This window comes from Cervus canadensis, chromosome 25, assembly GCF_019320065.1.
Source record: "Cervus canadensis isolate Bull #8, Minnesota chromosome 25, ASM1932006v1, whole genome shotgun sequence".
NCBI lineage: Eukaryota > Metazoa > Chordata > Mammalia > Artiodactyla > Cervidae > Cervus > Cervus canadensis.
Genome location: NC_057410.1, coordinates 28303946 through 28321213, shown reverse-complemented (window position 1 = coordinate 28321213; position 17268 = coordinate 28303946). Strand labels below are relative to the sequence as shown.

General features: G+C 49.9%; 1 protein-coding gene across 1 annotated transcript; it reads left to right on the top strand.

Moving 5' to 3' along the window:
- The first annotated feature begins 1985 nt into the window (after nt 1–1985).
- KRT82 (keratin 82) lies at nt 1986–15706 on the top strand. The gene is made up of 9 exons (XM_043447409.1): nt 1986–2449; nt 4102–4310; nt 6383–6443; nt 7029–7124; nt 7483–7647; nt 10170–10295; nt 12079–12299; nt 12510–12541; nt 13166–15706. Exons 1-9 carry the CDS (start codon nt 2045–2047, stop codon nt 13393–13395), a joined length of 1545 nt encoding a protein of 514 aa, XP_043303344.1. The 5' UTR covers nt 1986–2044; the 3' UTR covers nt 13396–15706.
- Nucleotides 15707–17268: the final 1562 nt, after the last annotated feature.

The window sequence follows — 17268 nt, the reverse complement described above, 5'->3', positions numbered from 1 at the left end:
TTTGGGAGAAATAGTGGATCCTCAAGCACATCTAATTTGACCTCTAATCCCAGAGCTGTGAAAGTGAAAGTGGCTCAGTCATGTCCTACTCTCTGTGACCCAGGCCAGAATACTGAAGTGGGTAGCCTTTCCCTTCTCCAGGGGATCTTCCCAACCCAGAGATCGAACCCAGGTCTCCCACATTGCAGGCAGATTCTTTACCAGCTGAGCCACCAGGGAAGCCCAAGAAGACTGGAGTGGGTAGCCTATCCCTTTTCCAGCAGATCTTCCCGACCCAGGAATCGAATCGGAATCTCCTGCATTGCAGGCAGATTCTTTACCAACTGAGCTATCAGGAAAGCCCATCCCAGAACAGCCAGGTAGATAATTCATACCCCTTGCCCCACACCCACAAAAGGGCCTAAAGTCCCAACTCTAACTTTCCTTGAGGCCAAGCAACTGAATAACCCAACATATAGGGCTGGCCAAAAAGTTCCTTTGGTTTTTAAGTAAAAGTATTAATAAAGAACACATTTTCCATTTTCACCAAGAACTTTACTGAACAGCATATTCACCATTTTGTTCCATTACCTTCTGCAATTTTTCAGGCAACTTCATAATTCCATCTTCCCAAAATTTTTTATCTTTTTAAGCAAAGAACTGTTCCAGATGTCTTTTACATTCTTCCAGGGAATTGACTTTTTTTTCCATTAAGAGAAGTCTGTAAAGATTGACATAAATGGAAATCTGAAGGTGTAATGGCTGGTGAATACAACAGATGAATCAGAACTTCCTGTCCAAGCTGTAACAGTCTTTGCCTGGTCATCAAAGAAGCATAGTCTTGCACTATCCTGATGGAAGATTTTGTGTTTTCTCTGGACTGACTCTGGGCACTCTTCATTGAGTGCTGGCCTCAGCTGGTCTAACTGGGAGCAGTACATGTTGGAATTAATCATTTTGTTTTCCAGAGGGAGCTCATAACAGAGGACTACCATCCAATCCCACCATTTATACATCATCATCATCTTTGATGAAGACTGGCCTTCGGTGTGGTTTGTTGTTCATTTCGCTTGGCCCACAATCTCTTCCATTTCACATTATCATGCAGTGTCCACTTTTCATCACCCATCACAATTTGTTTTAAAAAGGAACATTTTCATTACATTTCAGTAGAGAATCTAATGCAGAAATATGGTCAAAAAGGTTTTTTCACTTAACTTATATGGAACCCAAACATCAAAGCAATGAATATAACCAAGCCAGTACAAACAATTTTCAACACTTGATTTGGTTATTTTGAGTATGTCAGCAATCTCCTGCATGATGTAACGTTGATTTTTCTCAATTAATGTCTCAATTTGATCACTATCAACTTTACCTGGTCTACCTGGCCATGGAGCAGCACTCAGTGAGAAGTCTCCAGAACGAAACTTCACAAACCACTTTTGACATGTTCAGTCAGTCACGGCCCTTTCTCCATACACTACACAAGTCTTCTCGTGCATTTCCGTTGTGAATTTACCTTTCTTGAAATAATAAAGTGTAATTTGCTGAAATGCTGCTTTTTTGTTCCATCTTCAATATTAAAACGGCTACACAAAAATTCACGAGTTTTGGTAAGATTTTTTAACGCACGCTGATATGACAGCTGTCACAATACAATCGAACAAAATTGTTTCAAATGAAGTTAAAGACAACTAAGCGCTACCAGAGCCATCTTACAGAAAAAACCAAGCAAACTTTTTGGCCAACCCAGTATCTGTCTGGCTGGCCCCTTTCATCACCCCTGTAAGCAAGGAAGAGGACAAATAGAATTTTTATGGGTCCAACCCGCATGGACAATTGGCTCCTACTCTTTGCTCTCTGCTACCCTAATTATCCACCTCGGTACTTAGCAGCTGCCAATATGCCAAGCTCATAAACCTGATTTCAGGGTGATTTGGGGTTCGGCCCAGCTCAGCCCTCCATCCTTGACCAGATAAAAGGGTGGAGGCTGAGTTCACCCTGATAACTCTCGCCTCTGTCCTCCCGCCAGGGCGCCGTCCCTCTGCCTCTCACACCCACCATGTCGTGCCGCTCCTTCCAGCAGGGCTTCAGATGTGGCAGCCGGGGCTTCAGCTCCTGCTCAGCCGTCCTCCCCCGGGTGGTCACCCACTATGCAGTGAGCAAGGGGCCATGCCAGACTGGGGGCAGTGGGAGTTTCCGCGCCCTGGGCTGCCTCGGCTCCCGGAGCCTGTGCAACGTGGGCTTCGGGCGGCCGCGGGTCGCCTCCAGGTGTGGCCTGCCTGGCTTTGGGTACCGAGCAGGTGCCACTTGTGGGTCTTCTGCCTGCATTGCCCCTGTAACCATCAATGAGAGCCTGCTGGTCCCGCTCGAGCTGGAGGTCGACCCAACTGTCCAGAGGGTGAAGAGGGACGAGAAGGAGCAGATCAAGTGTCTCAATAACCGCTTTGCATCCTTCATCAACAAGGTAGGAGGTGGGTTCGGGGTCCAGGGCCTCAGGAGACAGACAGCACCTTGTGGCTGCTCCAGGAGCCACAACCTGGGGCTGCTGGTGGGGCTGCTCCATGACCCCTAGTCGCTGAAAGCTGGTTAGATCAGGCTCAGCAGCAGACATTTCTGCTTGTCTGTCTTTTTTTATAATATGTTATCTTTCTCTGTGGATGTTAACTGATAAACTCACCAAGAGGGCTTGAGGTCAGACTTTAAGAGGAACTCCCAAAGCCATGATAGATACTGGGGCAATCAGAGGCAGAGACCTGCCCTTTCTGATGAGGCTTTAATGAAAGACCTTCCTTCCGATGACATGAACTGCGGAGACCCTTGGGCACTGTGACCCTGGAATTTGCCATCAGCTTAAGTCTGTGATAAGAAGAAGGTGGAGCAGTCAGAGCTAGGGACACAAAGCGGCCATGACCAAGTCTCACATCTCTCAACCCCCAGGTCACGGCTCTGAAAGCCTTGAGAGAAGGGTGATGTGCCACCTTTGGAAGATGCCGAACTGGCCTGTCACCTTGGGCCTGCTTCTGGGCCTGTCCCTATATCCCAGGGAAGTTCTTGAGATCAGGATACACACCAAGGTCTAAGCTGGTGTTCCTGGTGGTCCCAAGTTAAGGGCAGAGTCCTGGGATGGCAGTCAAGAGACCTGGACCCTGACTCCCAGCCCCAGGAAAACGGGCAGAGATGGAGGGAGAATTAAAGGAGGTAATACTCACAAAAGTGCTCCCAAAAGGAACTTGTTGTAGTAAATGGAAAATGTTAAACTTACAGTTTTATTTTGAAAGCTCATTAAGTTCTGCTTGTAAACTCATTCCAACACTGTGAGCCCTGATCATCAGCTGCATCACATTGCCATCTGTGAGGCTGGGGGCCTTCTGGTGACCAGGCCTTTGACCAGAAGGAAGACGACGTGACTTCCTCTATCGTTTTCTTGAGAGACAGTGCACAAGGTGCAAAATCCCAGGGTGAGGACGGGAGACAGTGTGTGCCCTGCCAGTGACTAGCTTAGCTGGGTGACCAACTTAGCTTAGCGGCCAACTCACTCAGTATCTCTTAACCTTGATCTCCAGGCCACGGAAATGAAGGGTAGGCCAGCAGCTCTCCACATTACCATGTCAGGGACATGGTTTGGACTTGGCCATGTAGGATGGGGATGGGGCAGAGTAGCAATGAGTGCTAAGACCGAACTTTGAGCTTTATTCTCTGAGTACCCCTGGGCTGTAATTAAAGAAACCCCAATTTCCAGTATCCTCACCAGCTTCCACTAGCATGAAGATGTACAAAGCTCTCCCTATGTAATCTTAAGTAGGAGTTTTAGGCAGCAAAACAAGCTTGAGGGGCTGGGTGGCTCGGCCCAGGTTACAAGGCTGGTGGCAGGCAGGCAGGGCTGGAAGGAGGAACCACCCCAGGCCTCTTGGGGCAGCCCTGTTTCCACTACAACACAACCCCTGGTGGAAGCTGGGGGTCCCCTAAGCCGCCCCAGGCAGGAGAGACAGAGAGACAGAAGCAATGTGATGGAGGCTGGAGCACAGATGGATTCCTCTGCCAGTACCAGCACTTCCTCTTGCCAGCTGTGGCCCCCAGGATCCCCCCCGCCCCATGACATCCTATTCTTGGCTGCAGGTCAGGTTCCTGGAACAGAAAAACAAGCTGCTGGAGACCAAGTGGAAATTCATGCAGCAACAGAGGTGCTGCTCGAACAACATTGAGCCCCTTTTTGAGGGCTACATCTCCACCCTTCGGAGGCAGCTGGACTTCTTGACCGGGGACCGAGACCGGCTGGCATCAGAGTTCCACTGCCTCCAAGACACGCTGGAGGGCTACAAGAAAAAGTGAGTCTGCCCCACTGCTACCCAGCCGGGCACCTAGGACAAGCGACATAAATAATCTGGGCATTGGGCTTCCCATCTATAAAATGGGAAGCTGAAAACATAGACCTTTAGGTGGTTACACAGTCAGGTGGGATCATGTAGGCAGAGCATCCTTATGACCCATTAGGCACATTGTACAAGCTCTGAGATTTTAGATGTGTATTCATCCCCCTTCCCACCACGATCTATCTCTCTTCATGTAAAACAAGTCTTCTCCCGCTGTTCCCAGTGCTCCAGGGCTCCGCCCTCATACCTGTTGTGCCTCATCTTCCATCAGTCCCTTGACAGATCTTGAACACTTCTTAGCCTCCAAACAGATTCCCAAGTCCTCCTTCCTCCCAGCTTGTACTCCTGCTGTTCCTTCTTCCTGATAAGTCCCACCGTGGCATTTCTCTTGTAACATCCAGGCTAATATATTCTACCCTGCATCTTCCTGGTCCAACTCAAAATCATCACCTGCAAGAATCCAGATTCAGTGCTTCTTTCAAGAAGCTGAGGCCCAGATAAATTGCCTCATGCTCCTGGGTGAGCCTCTTATGTTGCCGGGAGAGGGCTGAGAGAGACACATCTCCAAAGACAGTGTGAATACGCTAAGAATGAGGGTTCAGTGGAGTGGAGCCATGTTGGGGACACACACGCTGCAGGTGTCACCCACATGTCTAGTCCAAGCCAGAAGCTGTGCTGGGCAGTTTGGGTTTGATAAAGTTGGGAAAGTCTGGCTCTTTCCCTCAAGATGTCCTGGTAGAGTCAAGATGACCTGGTGTTCTGCAAACATTAACTTGTGTGATGTTTGTAACTGTGAGACAGGACCAGTGATATTCTCATTCTACAGATGATGAAACTGAGGCCAAGAAAGGCCAAGCCACTTACCCAATGTCACATGACAAGCGCAGGACAGAGTGGGATTGAAACGCAGGCGGCAGGCTTAGCGTCCAGCGCCTGTGCAGCGGCTGAGTTCTGCAGGAAAACGGAAGCTCAGGCGTCAGGAAGCACAGAGAAGTTTTTAATAGATTGATGTCGCTCATCAAACTGAGTCATTCTGGCCAGACTAAACCCTTAACCCTGATTCCGTTGCCTTGGGGTGCAGTGAGTGGGCGAAGAGCTCCCTGGAGCCTAGAGGAAATAGTTCAGCTCTCTCTGAGGATCTGGTAAAGTGGGTAATTGCTACCTCTGCAATTGAGCTGCAGGTAGAGGCCAGGCTCAGCGCTCTCCTGGTGAGGAGGGGCACGGGGTCAGCTGGGCTTGGAGTGACCGCAGCCAACTCTCAGAACAACTCAGAAAAGACAGCTGTGGGACTTCCCTGGTGGCCCAGTGGCTAGGACTCCATGCTCCCAGTGCAGGGGACCTAGGTTCAATCCCTGGTCAGGAAACTAGATCCCACATGCTGCAACTAAAAGATACCACATGCTGCCACTAAGAACTGGCACAACCAAATAAATAAATATTTTTTCAAGAAGAAAAGACAGGTGTGCCAGCAACAGGCAGCCAACTCTTCACCATTTTCCCAGAGGAAATGACTGGATGAAGTAAGCTTCCTCAGCAGCAAGATAGAACAAAGATAGCTTTAAGAAGGACTTCCCCAGGACTTCCCTGGTGATTCAGTGGCTAAGACTCCATGTCCCATTGCAGGGGGCTTGGGTTCGATCCCTGGTCAGGGAACTAAATCCACATATGATGTAACTAAGGACCCACATACCTCAATTAAGACCCAGCACAGCCAGTAAATAATTTTTTTAATTAAAAAAAAGAAGGACTTCCCAGAGAATGATTCATTACAGGAAAAGGCTACCAGGCATTGGGGTGGAACATAAACTTACAAAGTGGCTAATAAGAGGCTATGATAAAAAAAAACCATCTGTGTTGAGTGGCTGAAGGGGCCAGAGGTGACCAGAAACAGGACCAGACCTGGTGCCTCCCTAGGGCATTCATTCTGTGACTTGTCCCCAGAGGCTCCTACTCTCAGGCCCCATGCCTACACCCTTCCAAACCCCACCAGCATGACTAAAACATTTTCCCCCTGCCCCTTCCACCAGATATGAAGAGGAGCTCTCCCTGCGGCCCAGTGCTGAAAATGAGTTTGTTGCCTTGAAGAAGGTGAGGGAGGGTGACCCACGGAGGGAAAAGGCATTCTGAGCTGGCTAGTGGGCCTGGGGACACTCACCCGCTGGACCAGGGCTGCAGCCAGCTCACCTTGCTGACCCCGGTGCCAGCCCCACTGACCCCGAGGGAGAGGAAGGCCAGCCTCCCGCCCCAGAAGGGCAGTGACTGATGCTTCCACCACCCAACTCATGTTGAATGTTGTATTTACACCTGCCCAAGAAGCTGAAGATGTGGCAAATGCCAAATCAAAAGACAAAAGCTCTGACTCAAATCCCCAGAGATGAAAACCATCCTGACAATCCCTCACATAGACAGCTACATGTTTTGTTGCCCAGGGTCCATGGGAGCTCTGAGGAATGGACTCCCGTCTCCTTTAACCTCATTCCCTTCTGATCCTTCCCCATTGGGATGCCAGGCCCAGGCCTGAGGTCCTTGGCTTTGTCACCCCCTTCACTTCCACATGGGCCTAAGTAAGGAAAGTGGGCCCCACACCTGTCACCTGCCACCAGCTTGCCTGGGAGGTGGCCCAGCTGGCAGAGGGGTGGCCCCAGGTCATGACTGTCACTTTCCTGGCTGCAGGATGTGGACACGGCCTTCCTGATAAATTCTGACCTGGAGATCAATGTGGAAACTCTGATCCATGAGATCGACTTCCTGAAAACCCTGTATACCGAGGTACCTGCAGCCATGCTGCCCACAGGTGGTCCGCCAGGGGCTGGTTATGGAGGGATGATGGGCAGGGAAAGCTCCTGCCCTGTGGGTACATTTGTGGCTTAAAAGTGGGCAAGTGAAGAAGTCAGTGTGGAACAGCTGGGTCTCAGGCAGAGAGACTCCCAGAAGTCAGAGGGCCCACGCCTTGGCTCTTGGGTCTCAGTGCAACTGGACTGGAGCAGGTCGGTGATGGAAGGCTGGGACAGCTAGGCAAATCTGCCATGGGAATGTCAGAGCTGGGTGTCCTCATTTCTTCCCCGCTCCCTCGCCAAGTTTATCCTCAAAGAGCTCACCCATTCTTACCCGGGGTCCCCACTCCCAGGAGACGAACCTGCTCCAGTCTCAGATCTCAGAGACCTCAGTCACTGTGAAGATGGACAATAGCCGGGAGCTGGACACGGATGGCATCATTGCCCAGATCAAGGCCCAGTACGACGAAATTGCCAACCGCAGCAAAGCCGAAGCAGAGGCCTGGTACCAGAGCCGGGTGAGTCTTGGGCAGGGCCTGGGAGACCCCAGAACCACTCTCCTCCAGCAATCAGGAGAGAAAATGTGAGCCATGACACACCAGCCTCTGTTGTTTCGACCAAGCCTCAGGCCAAGTCCCCATGAGTGTGGGAGAGACCCCACAGACAGCCCGGACCTGTTCATCAGAGCTCCCCAGCTTTATACACTCATAGACTCACAGGAAGTGCTTCCCTAAGTAGCATTCAAGGAATACTAATTGACAGTGATGGCAAAGTGGGCTCAGAGTTTCCGGGGTGTGGGAGGAGGCTAATGGCATGGAATGGCTACTAATGGTGGAGCAGAAACTGTGATTAAGGTGGCCCCAGACTTAGGTAATTAGGGGCTTGCTGGGAGGGCAGTTGTGCCCCCAAGGGCAGTCTGACTTAACAGATACTATCATCTCAGTCTCACCTACCCCATCTATGAAAGGTACCATTCATTCATTCACTCATTTATTCATCCGCTTATTGCACATTCATCATGTGCCAAGCAGCATTCTAGATGCTGGAGATCCAACAGGAAACAGAACAAACAATAATCCCTGCCTCTATGTCACTTTCAGTTTCCAGAGGCAGGGGCAGGACAGGCAAACAGGACATATAAGTACAGTGTATCTATGTTAGATGGACATGTGCTATGGAAAAAAAATAAATCAAGGTGAAGCACAGGGAATGTGGTGGGAATTCGGTTTTTAACAAGATGGCCAGGGAAGGAGGGCCTTACTGGGGTGTGTGGAACCATGAGGATACTAAGAGTCAGACCATTCCCATCCTCAAGGAAGTTACAGTCCATGGGAAAGGGAGGTGTAAACAGCCAGAAGGATATACAAGATAGCATGAAGTGACCTCTAAGGTCGAGCCATAGGTCAAGGGTACAGTATGATGATGCTGGAAGTAACAAATTGTGTATGGAAAAACAGGAGCACTGGCATTTGATCTGGATCTTGGAAGCCAAGTATGATTTCCATAAGCAGAGCATGGGGTAAGGGTGTCTGGCTGAGAGCCAGCAGGAGCAGGCCAATGAAGCATGAAGGGGAGGTGTCCTCAGTGTGAAGCACCATGAAGGATACGGGGCTGGAGACACAGCTAGATCACAGCAATCTGAAGAGCTTCCCTGAATGTTTTAGACATTTTTCTGAAGGCCGTGGATACCAATTTTCAGGAAATGTCCCAAGAAATGTTCTGTCCTTTTTCTGCAGATCCATGGTGATCAAGGTATCAAACCCCAGCCTGGGGTCAGCTCCCTGTAAGTCAGTCTGTGGCCCATCCTCGGCCAGGTTTCATTCCAGCAGGCTCCTCTTCTGATTGCTCTCCTGGGCCACCCGTCAGGTCTTAAGGAAAACAATCTTAATTACCCATCTTTCTAAGTTAGAACCAAAATGATAACTCTATTATTTATCAATTGTACTTGGCTGTGAAGATCAGAAATTTTAAATAATAATAATAATAGTTAAAACAAATTTCATTTTTTATTTTTTTCTCAAATAACTTGAAGTACAGAAATAGACTGCCATAGATGACCCCAAGTTACCACCAAAAACACAGGCTCCTTCGAACTTGCTATTCTGCCATTCTGTTAAGAATGTTAATCCTCATGGTATCCTCATGCCCTAAGATGGCTGCAATACCACCAATCTCACATGTCCATTCCAAGCAGAAGGAAGAAGAGAGGGCAAAAGGAACATGCCATTGAATCATCCCTGACTTTAAACAGCTTTCCTAGAAGCCCTACCCTGCAACAGTCTACACCCCTTTGAAGGGAAAGCTGAGAAATATTCTTTTATCTGGGGTTCTGTCTGAGGAAAAGAAGTATGGATAGTGATTAGGCAACTACCGGTTTTTTCACAATAACCAAATAGGGTGACTTATGCTTATCTAGTTTTGCATTTTCTATGCAAAACACTCCTATCCATTATATGCAGAAAGCATACAGTTGGCTAATTTTTAAAAATCTATTGTTGTAATCTATAATTCACTATTAAGAAATTAGATTTTATGTGCAGAGGTTAAAAAAAAAAGTGTTAAGCCAAGATAGGAAGTAACGTTGAATTTTGTTTCCAATTGTTTTGAGGGAGAACATACAAATATGTCTACCCTGAGGGGGCAGATGTTCTGTGTTCTCAGTTCTTGGTCTGTTAGGTACCCCAGGGTGAGGGCAGAAACCCCCTCCAAGGTCCAGAGCACAGATGGAGCAAAAAGGAGGGAAATTCCAGGGCAGAGAGAAAAGGATGAGACACAGAACCACGAAACAGAGAGGAAGGGTGCTTGGAGCTTAGGGGAGAATTTAATAAGCTTGAAGGTTCAGGGCTGGGAGGTGAGAAGGGAATAAGAAGCAGCCCAGAAAAGGACCAGAATTGGAAAGGGGCTGGGGAAATATAACAAGTGTAAGAATCCAGAGCACCCAACGAAGGGAGTCAGGAGAGAAGAGCCTGGGGACAGTGGGAATGAGGGCTGAGAGGGACCACAGGGTGGGTGCCCAGGTTCTGACCTCCCTGTCCTGCAGTATGAGGAGCTCCAGCTGACGGCCGGGAATCACTGTGACAACCTCCGCAACCGCAAGAACGAGATCCTGGAAATAAACAAGTTGATCCAGCGGCTGCAGCAAGACATTGAGAATGTCAAAGCCCAGGTGAGGCCACCACAGGCTGACCCGCCATCTGGTCCTGGTTGTGCAGGACAGGTTCATCCTCCCTGGGGGACCTGAGGAAGAGAGAATAAACTTGCACTGTTTCCCACGAGAGGGAGAGAGCCCTTTCTTCAGAAGAGCTGATCCACAGCAGGATAAGCTGGGTCAGGAAACAGTGAGGCCCCTAACAGAGACTAGGCAGCCTATATTCATCAAGATGAAATAGCAAGAATGCTTCATGAGGTGGGAGTATAGAAAAGATGTCCTCCACACCCCCTTCCAACCAAAGACTCTAATTCTATGATCCTGAAATTCAAGGTGATGCTGCAGAGTCCATAAAATCAGACCCACCCTCTCCTCCTAGGCTAGTGAACACCAGGCAGATGCTTAAATTCTCTTAGCCACAAAGTAATTGCTTGGCATATCCAAGAGGAAACTCTCAGATCTCCTTGAGGTGTCACAGACAGGAGAACTGGCCCCCATCCCCTGGGGGAACCAGACGTCACAACTCTAGGCTGATACCCACAGCAGATGTGAACCTGGCACATAACCATGACTGTAGGAAGAACTCACTCTTCCTTCCGTCCCTCCTTCACTCTCACACAGTCACACTCACAACACTTCTGACGCCAGGTATCGCGGAAGAGTGTTTCCACACCAGCCAGCTCTGCAACACCAGCTGGGTGTTCCACAATTGAACTCACTTCTGACACTACCTACCTGGAGATAACATCAGATCCCATAGGTTAGGGGCTGCCCACCAAGTCCCACAAGACTGCCCGCAGTTCAGAAACCAATCACACGTCCAGGTTGTACTCCAGACGAGTTGGCTGTACATTGGAGGTCTCCATGACCACCCCTCTTGGATTCAATTAATTTGCTGGAGTGGCTCACAAAACTCAGGAAAATAGCTTACTTTTTTGGTTTATTATGGGCTTCCCAGCTGGCACAGTGGTAAAGAATCCATCTGCCAAGGCAGGAGACACAGGAGATGTGGGTTCAATCCCTGAGTCTTGAAGATACCTTGGAGGAGGAAATAGCAACCCACTCCAGTATTCTTGCCTAGAAAATCCCCACGGATAGAGGAGCCTGGCAGGATACAGTCCATGGGGTCACAAAGAGTCAGATATGACTAAGCACCCATGCACACACTGGTTTATTATAAAAGGATATGATAAGGAATACAAATGAATACCCAGGTGGAAGGGGTGGATAAAGTAAAGTGTGTGGGAGGGGCACAAAGCTCCCATGCCCACTCCAGGTATGCCATTCTCCCCATACCTCCACCTGTTCAACAACCTGGAGGCTCTCCGAATCCTCTACTATTGAGATTTTATGGAGGCTTCCTCACATCGGCATCATCATTTATCACCTCCATTCCCAGCTGCTCTCCCCTCTTGGGAGAATGGTGGGGTGGGCTGAAAATTCCCAGCTTCTAATCAAGGCTTGGTTTTTCTGGTGACCAGCCCCCACCCAGGAGCCCACCTAGAGTCACCTTATTTAAACAAAAGACGTTGTCAATACTCAGGAAATTCTAAGGGGTTTAGGGACTCTGTGTCAGACACAGTGTCAGAGACCAAAGGTGAGGACAAAGGATGTTCCTGGAGTGCTCATCACTTAAGAAACTACAAGGTTTGGAGGAGTTCTGTGCCAGGAACTGGGGGAAGAGACCAATATATGTTATTTTCAATTATCTCACAATGATCATGTTCTCTGTTCTGAGAGTCGGCCCAGGGTCCCAGGGCCCCTGGGCCCCTGCAGTACTTTTCTGTGCCCTCTCCCCCAGCGCTGCAAGCTGGAGGCTGCAGTGACCCAGGCAGAGCAGCAGGGCGAGGCAGCCCTCAATGATGCCAAGTGCAAGCTGGCAGGGCTGGAGGAGGCCCTGCAGAAGGCCAAGCAGGACATGGCCTGCCTGCTCAAGGAGTACCAGGAAGTGATGAACTCCAAGCTGGGCCTGGACATCGAGATCGCCACCTACAGGCGCCTGCTGGAGGGCGAGGAGCAGAGGTGGGTCAGGGATGTCTATTCTCCTGCCCTCTGATTGCTGCTATAGCCATTGCCCACCCCTCAGCCCATCCATGGAAAATCTGAGACAGCATGCAGTCTGCAGTCCCTCTTCATTGACAGGGTCCCTGGTGCGGGCAGGAGGAGGGGCTGCCGTGTTTTTCTCATTGTCTGATGCAGATCCTTTGTGTCTCCTTTCCCTCTCACCTCCAGGCTGTGTGAAGGTGTTGGACCCGTGAATATCTGTGAGTACTGAGCACTCCGCAGGGGTTCTGGGATCTTGGGAACTGATTCACCCAAACATAGACCACACTCAAACATAGACCACATTGCCCCATGCCCAAACCTCAGCTTGCCTCCCTCACCCTAAAGGAAAGAGCTCCTGGTGGATGGAGAGGCTCTCCTTCAGGGCTACCCAGGTCTATGGGAGTCAGAATCAGGAGCAGACACCACCAGTGTGGTGCCAGGCACCATAGAGACAAGAGGATGTTTTCCTGGAGAAACAAGACTTGAAGCAGACAAATAGGGAGCTTCCCAGGTGGTGATAGGGGTAAAGAACCCATCTGCCAGGGCAGGAAACACCTGAGACAAAGTTTTGATCCCTGGGTCAGGAAGATCCCCTGGAGAAGGAAATGGCAACCCATTCTAGTACTCTTGCCTGGAAAATCCCATGGACAGAGGAGCCTAACAGGCTATAGTCATGGGGTCACAGAAGAGTTGGACATGACTGAGCAACTAAACAACAATAGGAGACTTGGAAGTTGGTAACTGGGATGGGGGTGTCCTTAGACATGACGACAGCAGGTGCGGGGTGTTGGGGGGGGGACTTGGCCTGGCAGGGCCCTGAACATCCCTTCCTGTTCCCACAGCTGTGAGCAGCTCCAAAGGTGCCATCCTCTACGAGCCATGTGTGGTCAGCACGCCTGTGTACTGTCCAGGGAGCACCAGTGTCCTCAAGAGCAGTGGGGGCTGCGGCATCGTGGGCACTGGTGAAATCTACATCCCCTGCGAGCCCCAGGGGCTCCTCGTCTGTGGGAGCAGGCGGAGCTCCAGTGTGAAGCTAGGGGCTGGGGGCAGCTCCTCCTGCCACAAGTGTTAGTACAGCCCCAGAAGTTAGTAGCCCAGGGGACAGGGCACAAGCTCCAGGCTGGGATGTTGTCCCCCACAACCAGGGTTCAAGACAAGGCTGTTCCAAGATCCCACCTTTCTCTTCTGATTGAAGATTCCCCTTGGGTTTTCACTGGGAGCTGCCCCTCAGGTATCTTCGAGAGTCTCTTTTCACCTAGCTGTGTGCAGATCCTGAGCGAGGCCCTCGGGTGAGGGTAGGGTACAAAGGAAGAAAACACATCTCCCGTCTCCCTGGACTGCTGAGTCAGGCTCTAGTGTGGCCAAGAAAATGGCAATGGCCCCCTAACACTTCTCTTCCCCAGGAGGTCAAAGGGGCACATCACAGTCCTGCTTTGTGGATCATCCCATGGAACTTGCCACACAAATTCTGCCTCCCCTCACCCCCAGACATTCTCTTCCTCTCTTACTTTGGACTCTCATGAACCTGAGAAAAGTGAACTCCTTCTAGCACCCACCTAATACATGCACTATTGCAAACATCAAAAGGAGACACCCCAAAATCCCATCCCAAATTCCTAAAACAAATGCCAGGATTTCAGGATCACTTGGAATCTGTCAATGTTGTTCTCAGCACACAGAATCAAGAGGTGGTCTTTGGGCAACAGATTTACCTGCTCAGCTGTGTTGACCTGGCACTGTAAAAATACATCTCTTTCCTGAGCTGATATTGGCAGCTGATGGCAAAGAAATGCCTAAAACAAAGGGACAATCAAGAGCTGACATTATTCATTCAATGGAATCAGGCATGCCCACATCTTTTGTACATAGCCACCCCCTGCCAGCTCCCTCTCCCTTGAGTTCCTCTTGCGTTGGGTCTGATGTGAACATGTTTTCCTGGCTACAGTGATAAGGGGCTGCCTCAGCAGACTTGGAGGCTCTGCCTCAGGGCTGTGAGGGAGGAGAAGGTACTGAACTGACCTCACCTCCCCAGAGCACTCCCCGTCCCAACAGCGCTGCCTCCTGCCCACCCAGGAATCCACATTTCTGCCATGAGCCTCTGGGTTTGTCTATTCCCAATAAACTGTTCCCAGGCTACAGGAATCAGGATTGTTCGCCCTGCTCTGAGGACAATGAGGTTGAAGGGAAACTGAGGAACAGCTCTGGGGGCCTGGGGGCCAGTTGGGGGCATTGGATGTAGAGACAGAGGTTATTATACAAACGGGAAAACTACATGTGAATAATTGGCAAGTGGCCCGTGGAGCAGGTGTGGAGCCATACAAATTACACTTAAAGCCTGCACATCATACCACAAGAGTTTACAAGTCACTTGCCAAGTTGAAAACCACGGTCTTATTCCCCACAGGCCTCCTCACTACATGGTCCCCTGCATATGTCCTAGAGAAAGTCCATGGGGCCCCTCATACCATGTCTGTACTCAGCAGCCTCCAGGCCTGAAGGCTCTGCCTCCGCAGCCTGGACTGTGTGTACCACATCTACCTTCGGTGCAGGACAGATTCAGGCCTGGGGCTGGCAGGGAAGATATGTAGCAGCCTGGCTAGCGAGGGGCATCCTCGAGGCTCCTTTCCCTCTCTGCGGCCCCAGGACCTGGAGCTGAGACTTGGTGGCAGCATTTCCACCCTCAGAGGGGCCCTGATACCCTCCATGTTGCCTCCCTGACCCCTGTAACAATCCCCCCATCATAGATGTCCCCCCGTGCTCCCTTCTCCCGAGCACTCCCTTACCCCACAGCCCTGCCTCACAGGGCATCTCTTCTGTGCCAAGCCCTGCATTAGGAGCTAGGGATAGAGAGGTGACTATAACACCCTCGGAACCCTGGAGGGGACTCAGCCTCAGAGAGGAGTCATAAGTAGTGACAGCCAGAGAGGTTGGAAGTGACAAGAAAAAGCAACTGGTAATTATGCCAGGCAAGGGGGTCAGAGAGAGGTTCACAGAGAAGACTGCAAGGACAGGGTTTGAAGAGACAAGGGTTACTGATTTATGGGCATCTTATTCCAAAGGACCCATCCACTCAGTTTTCATTCACCCAATGTAATTATCAAACACCTGCTATGGGTCAGGCCACCCAGCGGCTGGTGTCACAGTGGTGAACAGGGCAGCCCCAATAGGGACAATAGACATGGTACCTACCTGTAGGGACAGAAGACATGGTACCTAGAGCCCACAGTAGGGGCTGTAAACTATGGAAAATAGCCTGGCAATTCCTTAAAATGTTAAACATCAGAGCAACCACATGACCCAGCAATTCCACTCCTAGGTAGATACCCAAGAGAAATGAAAACACACACAGGACAAATGTATGGACACCAAGGGAGGAGAGGGGAGGCAGGATGACTTGGGAGACTGGGATTGACATATACACTACGGATACTGTGTATAAAACAGATAACTAGTGAGAACCTACTGCATACAAGGAACTCTACGCAGTGCTCTGTGGTGACCTAAATGAGAACAAAATTTTAAAAAGAGGAGATATATGTACACATTAGCTGATTTCTTTGTAGGAACTAACAGTAGGAACTAATACAACACTGCAAAGCAACTACATGTCAATAAAAATTTTAAAACAAAAAAACATGTCCACATAAAAACTCATACATGAATGTTCAGAGCAGCACTATTCACAATCCCCAAGAGGTGAAAACAACCTAAATGTCCATCAATGGATTAATGAATGATCAAAATTTGATCTATCCATACAATGGAATAATATTTGGACATAAAAAGGAGTGAAGTACTAATATGTGCAACACCATGGATGAACCTTGAAAACATAAGGTAGATAAAGAAATCAGACACAGAAACCAGATAGTCTGATTCTGTTCATATGAAATTCCAGATTAGGAAAACCTATAGGGACAGAAGGCAGATTAGTAGTTGCCTAGGCCTGGAGGAAGGAGAAGATGGGGTAAGGGTGACAGACAAAGGTTTCTTTGGAGGTGATGAAAATATTCCAAAATAGACTACGGTGTTGGTTGCACTTATCTGGGAATATACTAAAACCATTGACTTGTACATTTTAAATGAGTGAATTATATGATCCATGAATTATATCTTTAAAAAACTGTCTTTGAAAAATGGAGCCCTGGCTCCAATCCAGGCCTCTGGGGCTTACAGCCTACTCGAGGGTACAGACTTAGACATGAAATTATAGATGTCAGGCTTGTTGCGAAAGAGGACAGAACTGAGGGTCCCACCTTAGTCACGGGCCTCGGGTAGGTCCCCTGAGGAGGGGCAGGTAAGCTGGACCCCAAAAGCCAGCAAGACTGAGAGGAAGCAAGGAAGCCCGTGGCGGCAGGGTGGGGTGGAGGGAGGGGGGTTCAAGGTTGAGGGATCAGCAACCGTGAGTCAGGGCACACGCAGAGTCAGGCAGTGAGAGCCGGTGACTTCAGGGACGCACATCCACACCGAGGGAAAGAGAGGAGATGGGACAACAAGGGCCTCACGGCCTCCGTTCCCACTTGAAGCCCTGTAGCCCTGGACCTGCCCTAGAGCCAGTAAGCTGCTTGCTGATTAAAAACCCAAAGCTCTGAAAACTACAGAGACACTCCAGCCTGGAGTCAGCAAAAACAAAGATGACAATAGGCCACCTCTGTCCCACAGACGACTATCCACACCCCAGTGGAGTAAAGGAGGAGAAAGGAAGACTCCTCCACCTTCACAGAGAGGTGGGCTCCGGCCTGGTGACCATCCCTGTGGGAATTCCCATCCCAGGGTGGCCCTGTCCCGGACATAAGCTAGAGGCCCCAGCATGCCCCTTCAGAGCTCCCCCCGGAGATCCCCCTCAGTGCTGTGCGGTTGAGTCCTCACTCTCCTCTTCTCCCCGGAGAGGAGGTGACGCTAGGCAGGCGGGAAGAAAGTGCCTCCTGGTGGTGCCCCAGAATTT

What these genes read in the sequence shown, in the direction of transcription:
- KRT82 (XM_043447409.1), top strand. Translation starts at nt 2,045, where the DNA reads ATGTCGTGCCGCTCCTTCCAGCAGGGCTTCAGATGTGGCAGCCGGGGC. An exon ending in TTGAGAATGTCAAAGCCCAG is followed by an intron (nt 10,296 to 12,078) that starts GTGAGGCCACCA and finishes CCTCTCCCCCAG; the next exon opens with CGCTGCAAGCTGGAGGCTGC. An exon ending in CTGGAGGGCGAGGAGCAGAG is followed by an intron (nt 12,300 to 12,509) that starts GTGGGTCAGGGA and finishes TCTCACCTCCAG; the next exon opens with GCTGTGTGAAGGTGTTGGAC.